The 9,660-nt window shown below is 34.9% G+C and overlaps 4 protein-coding genes across 4 annotated transcripts in view; all 4 read left to right on the forward strand.

Annotated features, from left to right (window-relative positions):
• Positions 1-220: 220 nt before the first annotated feature.
• On the forward strand, positions 221-620 carry LOC108826534 (uncharacterized). Its single transcript, XM_018599911.2, has one exon. The coding sequence runs from the start codon at positions 271-273 to the stop codon at positions 511-513; it is 243 nt and encodes an 80-aa protein (XP_018455413.1). The 5' UTR covers positions 221-270; the 3' UTR covers positions 514-620.
• Positions 621-4,551: 3,931 nt separating this feature from the next.
• Positions 4,552-5,289, forward strand: LOC108827910 (uncharacterized). The gene has a single exon (XM_018601423.2). It carries the CDS (start codon positions 4,848-4,850, stop codon positions 5,157-5,159), a length of 312 nt encoding a protein of 103 aa, XP_018456925.1. The 5' UTR covers positions 4,552-4,847; the 3' UTR covers positions 5,160-5,289.
• Positions 5,290-8,110: 2,821 nt separating this feature from the next.
• On the forward strand, positions 8,111-8,814 carry LOC108827909 (uncharacterized). The gene has a single exon (XM_018601422.2). The coding sequence runs from the start codon at positions 8,179-8,181 to the stop codon at positions 8,779-8,781; it is 603 nt and encodes a 200-aa protein (XP_018456924.1). The 5' UTR covers positions 8,111-8,178; the 3' UTR covers positions 8,782-8,814.
• A 650-nt stretch (positions 8,815-9,464) lies between these two features.
• Positions 9,465-9,660, forward strand: part of LOC108827905 (glutamate--tRNA ligase, cytoplasmic) — a 2,814-nt gene continuing 2,618 nt past the window's right edge. Inside the window, exon 1 of the mRNA XM_018601417.2 lies at positions 9,465-9,660. Within this exon, the coding sequence (XP_018456919.2) occupies positions 9,552-9,660 (109 nt within the window). The 5' untranslated portion in view covers positions 9,465-9,551.

Genomic DNA, 9,660 nt, shown 5'->3' on the forward strand with positions numbered 1-9,660 from the left:
AATACGAAAATCCAATAATAACTAACCATTTCTATTGCTGACAAGAAAAAAACATTTCTATTTGTCAAACTAGACAAAATCACAAATCTCTATTCAAAGTCAAACCAAACAAAAATAACAAACAACAAAAACAAACACACACAAATATACTAAATATAGAGGCAAGGACTCAGTATATAAACGCCTTCATCTCCATCCACCAATTTGCACAACTCAAATCTATCAAAAATTAAATAAAACACAAATCCTAATAAACTTGTAAAGAAAAAAATGGCGGGAAAAGTGTGTATGATGATGGCACTTATCATGATAGGGTGTGTTTTACAAGCATGCAATGGAGCCAATGTTGACGAGGCCAAGCCACAAGATTCAAGAGTCGTTTGCTTCACAGCCTGTTCCATTGCCTGTGGCAAACAAAACAAACCTTGTTACGATGGATGTTTGACCAAGTGTGGTCTCCCACAACGACCTTCTAAGCCAACAACATCTTCAGCACCTTCTACCACCGCTTGATCTGATCTATTTTATTTGTGATTTGTGCCTTTATTGCCAAGGGTGTCATCCATATTCTTTTGTTTATTATGAAGAAGAATTGAGATTTATTTTATACTTTTATCATATATATGGTTTCTATCTTAAAACCTAGATAACTTTTTCAACTTAAATATAAAATCAATCCGAGAACAGGAATAAAAGTTCCAACCACAAATCGACTTAAACAATATTATCCAAAATTTATTTATTTTTAACTAACTTTGTTCGACTAACCACCCTAGCAGGTTCTGTTATTTCGGATCCTCTAATTTTGAATATATATAAAAAAACGCTTAACTATTAACAATAGTCTCGATCTCACTAAAACTTTTTATTCAAAAAGTTCTACATCTTCCTATGTCTTCTTTTATGTTTTGCTTTTAAGCAAATGTGTTGATTTGATTTAACGTATGTTTAACTTCTTATCGTGAACTTTATGGCCAAATCATTCTCTTGTAATTTTTCTAGTATTTTAATAGCAAAAATTTCGTCTAAAGAAAACTATTAACAATAGTCACGAGAATCTGAGCAGCTAATAAACCCGTGGATATTAAAGTTTCACAAACAATACATCTTGATTCACCTTGTTATCTTAGATGCCGGGCTATTTTTTTCTTCATCAGTGGGTTCATAGGATCCATCCGTTTCTTTTTCGAGTAAAGAAGTTTAACATCATTTTTGCACAAAAAATAAAGCAAAATAAATTCATACAGAGTTAGTAGATGCGACAGGTCTCGAAATGTGGATTAGTTGTTAATGTCACAATTCAGAAGTGAATAAGTTTCAAATATTTATCTTTGTAGTGAACTTTTTTTCGACGCATTCGTATCTTCCTCAATTCACATTCGAATTATCTTAGAATTTGTTCTATCTTTATTCCTTATAACTTTAAGCTTTATCGTAATGTTTGTAGAGTTATGATTAACTCTTCTTATCATCATGGTACTTATTACATTTTAAATATATTTTCATTCACTGAATGACCTCAGGTTCCTTGCCATCTATTATCGTAATTTTTATAATAAAATGGTGTCCAGAAAAAAGACTAATCACTAATTAGTACTAGACGAAATAACCAATCAAGTAGTTTTATTTAATAAAAATTTTAATACTTGGGTAGTCCAGTTTCAAGTTCTTAATAAAATCTATAACATTGTCTCAATTTTGTCTTACAAAAAATTTGATAGGATTCAAATCTTGAAGTAACATTTGTGTCAAATTTTCTTCTTATCATCATGGTACTTATTACATTTTAAATATATTTTCATTCACTGAATGACCTCAGGTTCCTTGCCATCTATTTTCGTAGTTTTAACTCTTTTCACCAACACGAAAATCAAACATGGCCATCCTATATATGTCAAATCAGACAGAAACCACAAATCTGTATTCAAGTCAAACTAAACTAAAACAACAAATAGATATAAAACGCACATAAATAACATATGTGCTATATATAGAGGCAAAGACTAAGTATATAAACACCTTCCTCTCCATCACTCATTTGCACATCTCATAATCTATCCAATAAAATAAAACACACAAGTCTCTAATAAAACTTGTAAAGAGAAAAATGGCTGGAAAAGTCTGTATGGTGATGGCATTGATAATGATAGGGTGTGTTTTACAAGCATGCAATGGAGCCAATGTTGATGAGAGCAACCCAACAGAAAATTCAAAGTTCGTGTGTTACAGAACCTGTTCCACAGACTGTGGAAAACACAACGAACCTTGTTACCAAGAATGTCTGACCAAATGTGGTCTCCCACAGCGACCTTCAGTACCTTCCTCCACCGCTTGATCTGATCTAATTTATTTGTGATTTGTGTCCTTATTGAAAAGTATGTCATCTATATGTAAAAAGAAATGGCATCTATATGTAAATATGAAGAAAATTTGAGATTTATATAATAAATTTTGATTATATATCTGTTTTTTTCCCTTGACCTAACAAAATTAGTTAGGTTGCTGCAGCATAAAACGATTCAAGACTCTATTGCTTTCTTTAACATAGAAGTGGTAAAAAAACAATTATGATTATATTAAGATGAAATAATTTTATTATAATGACGCAGCTCCTCTCAAAACACATGTGATCACATTTCATATGTAATAGAAAGAAAAAAAACTAGTGTAAATAGACTGACTACTGATATCATACAAATATCAGAAACATGGAATCTGATCATAAAAAAAAAGATTCATTAGCTTTGCCTTGTCTCTCAAACAATCTCTGAAAATGCCAATTGAGGAAAACCTTCCCATTTACTTACTTCTACTGTCTCTCCTTTTCTTCTGCAACCTTGTCTGAAGCATACATCCTTCATGATTTCACTCTGTACCGTCTGAAACAAACGGTTGAAGCAAGCAACCAAGCACAAAGCTTGTGTCCTGAGCTTCCACAAGTGAAGCAAACACCTCCAAAACTCCTGTTTTGCAGAAAATAACCAATCAGTTGAATGGGGGCACGTGCGCATGTTTTGATATAAGACTCCTTGAAGCCCAAGAAACTCACCTCTCCCGGGAGGAAGCTCTGCGGCTTGATGATCTTCTGTCACTACCGCCGCCAATCAACCAATCATCAGAACTTCCTCTGGAACCACCCCGAGACCAGCTGCTTCCTCCACCACCATTGCTTCTACTTCTTCTGTCATCATCACGTCCTCGTGATGACCCTCCTCTACCTCCAAATCTCGACCCTCTTGAACCTCCTCCTCCTCCTCTAGGCACCCTGTCTCTGCTAGAGAACCGTCCATAGTTATCAGTAGACGGTCCATCATCTTGCAGCGGAGGCAACTACAATCAAAACCCCAAAAGATGTCAAAGTGTTGTTAGTCAGAAAGGGTGTTGTGAATAGATTCAATACCTTTGTAATCATGGATAAACTGTTTCCTTCTGGCACTTCTTTCTCTAACAGCTCCTTCGCTATGTCCTCTGGTAGATCAAAAACAGCTCCTTGCACCTGCCATATAGCAGAGTTTGAGATTTACAGAAAAGAAAGAAAGATAGTTTATAACATGACGACTGATTCAATGTTACTGATTCAACTATAGTTTATAATTGTAAGCTCAGATTTTGGCTTAACCGAAAAATAATATTACTTGTAGTTCAACGTACACGACCTGCTGCTTAAAGTTGGATTCAGATGAATCTTCTCAGGTGTGTTCTTAGTTGGAAGATGTTAGTAGGAAACTTGAGGATAAATGCAACTCTTTGTTTTATATGATGAGTCTTGCACTGGCAATTTTATTTTGCAGCATATGTTTCTTGTTCTTGCCTGCTTTGTACATGCAATAGGACATGAAACTTGTTGTTAATTGCTTCACAGCAAGAAATATACATGTAATATATGAGTTGTAGAATCTTTAGAAGTTAAACATTTTGTATGTTCTTACTTCTTGGCGTCAGTTTCTTAAGTTTGAGAACATACAACAGGCCTTGAAACTCTTAAAGGATGCTAAGGAACAAAGATGGAGAGCTTGCGTAACACTAAATTGATTTTACTCTGGAAGTAAGAGACCTAGTCGTAGCCTTTTGATTTTGAACGTTGGAGAGATTTGTTATGACCCATTTCATAAGAGGTCTTGTGCTTAGGATGGTAGGTTTTGACCAAAGCAAGCATAGTAAATGCATAGGAGTTGGCGTATCCTTTCTTTAATGCCTGATGTCACATCTTCACACACCTAATTAACTACACTTGACTACTTTGGTCCACCAAACGTTAATTTCTTTGGGTCCTTTCATATTCTTTTGTGACCATGTAGTATTAAAATCAAGTTATATTATATATGATATATCATATAGTATAAAAATAAGGCACTAGTGGGTTTGTAATAATCAGATACTATAAAGTATATATGTTACATTAAATATTAAAATAGTACATTTGTTCTCAAAACAAGTGGTTTCATTCTCAGTCGTTCAATGCTTATACTCTCTTGTTTTTTTAATGCTTATTAGAATATTGTTGGTCCTCGGGAGCGGGACCAAGGTTACATTAAAGTCTCACCAGATTCTTGGCTAGATTAACGAGGAGGACAAGACTTTCACACTTACAAAAGAGAGAGAGAGAGCACATAGGTTTGCGTCAATAAGAAGATAGTGTGTAAACCTAAAGCAAAATGGTTTTAGCGTTTAGTATAAAATAGAGAGAAAGAACTGAAGAAGAGAGGGAAACCTTAACGCGCACGCTTTTATTACCAAAGTCTTCACAATTACGCGACTGACGACAAAGCGTTTAGGGATCTCAATAAGCCTTCTTTTAAAAGGGTTCCTTACTCAAACTTGGAAACATAATAATCTATCAGATTCCGATGAGTGAGAAGCTCGTCTCCAGAAGAGGAGACTGTTACTACCAGGGAAACTACGTCCATGGAGCATATGGAGAGTACTTGGAGAAGAGACAGCTGTTTCTCAGAAGCTACCAGTTCTCCAGGAAACAGAGCTTCAGGGAGAAGGCTACGATGTCTTTGAGGAGAGTGAAGAGGTTTGTGTGGACGAGGTTGAGAACAGCTAAGAGGTTGAAACGCGTTGTCTTGTCTCGACTCAGAACGGCGTTTTTCTACCGCCGGAAACGCTTTTACCGACTCCTTCACTTGCACGACGAACCTTCTTACTGCTTCTAAAGGTTTTAGATTTTAGGAACTCTTCGGCTGTTGTTTTTTTTTTGTTCTGTCTTTGATTATGTTATATTATGCTTCAGATGAATCACTGTATAATCTCATCATTGATCAGAATCATTGAACTTGAGTTTTTTTTCCTAATTAGATTTTGATTTTTGGTATGTGGAAAGTCAAAAACAGGGTTTATTGTGTGTACCCTGTACGGTTAGATAATCATGCATACAGTTAAAACGTTAAAAAATTCGGAGAGAGCAGTTCCTCTTTTTTGCGTGTCGCTTCGTCAACAAATCAAAGCTGCGTTTTCGTCTGGTTTTGGGCTTGCCTCCTTATAATGGGCCTTTTATGGGCTTTATTCCTAAGCAAAATATTGTGCTAAACATTTGGTGCCATATCATTTAGCGACATTGTGACGTGGTCACATGTTACTCAACTTATGGGGGTTTTGGCTTCCCGACCAACTATTGATTTTTCATACATCTCATGACGAGTTCTTGTAATGTGTTGCGTTGTTTGTAATATACATCCGCATGTTGTTGCAGCCCATAAGAGACGTATTTGGGATTACAAGCCTATCTCATGTCTACGCAGAGTTGTTCTTTTTTCTGAGGACGAACAAGATGGAGTTTTGTCTTTTGTATTCATGTTGCCAAATGATTTACGCCACTGGCTTACTTAGAGTGGATTTGTGGTTTTTAATAACTACAAAAGTATAATATAGACATGTGCTTTCAGAATCTTTCCATCACTCTCTTATCATATAATGGAGCCCCTTGCTCTCATCAGTCATCATCAAAGTGTTCTTTGTTTGCTACTTAATTGTGGCCCTTATATTCATTACTTATTTAAGTGTTTTCTTTCTTAAGAGCTACTTTCAAACGATTCATCAACAAAATCTTTGAAAATATTTTATTTTCTATTTTTTGTATCTTAAAAGACAATAAAACAAGCTCAAGATGCTTCAGATTACTTGTAAGTACCGGTCAAGATCAACATGCCGTTACAAGAAGCTAAGTCATCATTACGAGGAGGCAAAGACGGGAGTTATAAGACATAATTGGGAGAAGAAGCTCAAGGGTAGATCAAAAGGGTTTAGACTAAACCGACCAAGGAGGCTGGTTCTTAAGGCATTGGTTTTACCAAGAAGGATCTCGAGCATTTACGCTAAGATCACAGATAAATTGAACAGAGAAGGTTTCTGTTCCAATCTCATTCTCTCTTTCCACTGGGGTTTCCCTGTTGTATTAGAGAAAAAGCTCAGATGACTTCGTATAGACCAAAAGGGATCAAAAGAACAGGACTGGTGAAATTGTAACAAAATGATATTTGTAATCATGAGCAAAAGTTGACGAAACATTCGTTTTCTTACTCAAATTTATAAAGAACCATCATATGATTTTAAGTTGTAAAAAAAAATTATTTAGTAATCTATACTATTAAAGCAGGATCCTATTGAGTTTTTTACTAAAAATATCTTTTTATTTATTAACATTGCATATTTCATTAAGGACAATCAAGTAATATTAATAAAACATTTATATTAGGTCATTTTTTTTGGATCCAGCCCATTGCCTACATTATCTCTCTTGGGCCATTTGGGCCGATTAAGAAATCAAATCAAATTCTTATTTTTTTCTCCAAGTTCAAATAATTTATTTTTAACTATTCTTAATATTTTGTGTAGTGAACAAAAATTAATCACTTAATTATTATGTTTTTTCTTTTTTAAATATAATTTAAGCATTCATAAAAAAATTTGAATTTTTTCATTAAAAAAGTATAAATCTTTATTAAAAGTATAATTTTTTTATTAAAAAATTAACCACATAATAAAATCAATTTATCAGAGTTATACCAACTTAATTTATTAAAAAAAATAAAATTTAATTTTCTGAACATAAATACTCATTAGACCTGAACGTTCGGGTACCCATTCGGGTACGGATCGGTTCTTTCGGGTATCGGATTTTTCGGGTTTTGAAATTAAACCCCATTCGAGTATTATAAAATTTCGGGTCGGGTTCGAGTCGGGTCTTTCCGGGTCCGGGTGGGTTTGGTTCTCATGCATAAGAACCTGAAAATAACTAAATAACCAAAGTATCTAAAACGGGTTCGGTTATTTGTACTCAAAGTAATCAAAGTATCTGATTCGGTTCAAATTTTTGTATCCAAATTACTCAAAAGTAACCAAAAATATCCATTCTATACAGTTTTTTGGGTAAACTTTTATCCAAACTATCATATTTTATCCAAAAATACTCAAAAGTACCGAAAAAACTACTATAGTTAACTTATAATATTAATTTAAAATATTAAAATAATTATAAATATAATTATAATATATATATTTAGATATATATATCCACATTTCGGATATCTTTAGGTACTCATCCGGTTCTCGGTTCGGAACGGGTTCGGGACTGGTTTTTCGGATATAGCAATTTAGAACTCATTTGGATATTTACTCCGGATCTGATCGGGTTCGGGACCCTGATTTACGGGTCGTTTTCGGGTTGATTCTTCGGGTCCGGATACTGTGCTCAGGCCTATACTCTTTTAAAATGAAACACGATAAAAAAAGATAAAAAGCTTAAGTTTTTTATAAAAAAAAATATATGAAAATATGACATTTACTAAATATTTGTCAACTTAAAAAATAAAGAAAAATAAAAGTGCGGGTCAAAATCTAGTATTTCTTTAAGATTTTTAAATTTTAGGGCCGACCAGTTTTTCTTTTTTTTTTTTTTTTTTGAAACACGGCCGACCAGTTTGTGATATTTATTTGCATTTTAACTAAGAGTTTTTTTTTAATTTAAAAGAACTATATATGACTCAGAGCGAGATTTCGCACGAGCATTCTTGTCACACTTACTAAATGAACGGAAGTCACGAATCAACCATGCATCAACTAATCAGGGTTATACTTATACCGGTTTAGTAACAACTCCTAACATTCATGAACTTCTGAGTTTTCAGTTTCCTATAAGTTCGTTTTCAACGTTATAGAATTGATAATTAACAAGTGATGGTTTTAGCACCAGCTACTATGAGATCTCTCTTCCTAACAATATCTCCCTTGTTCTTCTTCCTTCTCACGATTCTTGCATCCACAGTAACCGAGCCACGTCCAACTCCCATACTTAGACACGACAACCAAAGCAGCGACCTCTTCTCCGCCATTTCCGACATGAGAAGAGAATCATACTACGGTTTTGTCACACTTCTCCACATCCTCAACGACACAGGCTTCTTCAGGAACCAAGAGATCACTTTCTTGATGCCAAACGACGAGGATATCTCTCAAGCGGACATGAGTCAAGAGAGTCTTGAGACGTTTATACTAAGACACACGATCCCTGCGTGGCTTATGATCAACCACATGCTTCGCTTCCCTAACAAAACTCTTGTCCCTTGTAGCATCCCTGATAAAATGTTCACAATTACAAAGTCTGGTGGGTCTGGACTTTATGTGAACAATGCGAGGATTGTTTCTCCTAATATTTGTCAGAACTCTCGCATATCGTGTCATGGAATCAGTAATGTTATTACGTTCGATGAAGACTCGTTTCCAAAGGGAAAATTACCACACAAAATGTTATCATCAAGAATCACTTCGCCCAGGCACTGAGGGTCTGAGGAGATGTTCTAATGTTCTTTTTTTTTTTCAAGAAATAAGAGTCGTAGTGTGACTAATAAACTCTAGACTATGTTCTCCTTTACCTAGATATCGGATTAAATGTTACTAGACTAATTTATGTAATAGAGTTGCATGCAGTGTGAGTAATAAACTTGATTAACTCTTAAACAGTGCAGAACATCATCATTGTCTATCAGTTTGATAAGCAATTATTGGTTCTGACTCAGACTGTGATTGATACAGGTTAAATTGAATAGAGTTATCTTTAGCTTTTGTTGGAGATCAATCTCATGATAAGTTTTCAAATACATTTGGACGATTTTGTCTTTTTCTCTAATGTGCCATATGGTAAGATGAACATTCAAGATAGACAGTGGCTCCATTTGAAGAAAATTTCAAGCCTTAGCCTGTAAGACTAGTATAATAGCTTAGGACTACATGTAGCAAGATTATAGCTAGCTAACACCTTACGTTCTAATTACATCAGCAATTAAACAATGAATGTGCCGCCAAAAGAGGAAGCAGCATTGCATTCAAGTGATTTTGCTGATCTCTTTATATGCAAGTTGGGGTAAATAATGTAAAGATTAATACTTTATGGACAATAATGTAAAAAGCTCACAACTCGAGCCTCCCCCAGTAAAAACAAAGACACCTTCCTAGTCTGAAAAAATCAAAAAACCTAACCTTGAAGAACAAAACATCGCCGCCCACTCCTTCTCTGCTCTCACTCTCTACACATTGCCCAAAGGAAGAAGAAGATGGAAAGGATCAAACTTTCTTTCCCAGCGGACACTCCACCACTTTCAGTCATCGCTGCTCTCCATATCTCATCCTCTCCGGTGACCATTGACTCCTCCTCCGCCGCAA

This window comes from Raphanus sativus, chromosome 9, assembly GCF_000801105.2.
Source record: "Raphanus sativus cultivar WK10039 chromosome 9, ASM80110v3, whole genome shotgun sequence".
In the NCBI taxonomy this organism is placed as follows: domain Eukaryota; kingdom Viridiplantae; phylum Streptophyta; class Magnoliopsida; order Brassicales; family Brassicaceae; genus Raphanus; species Raphanus sativus.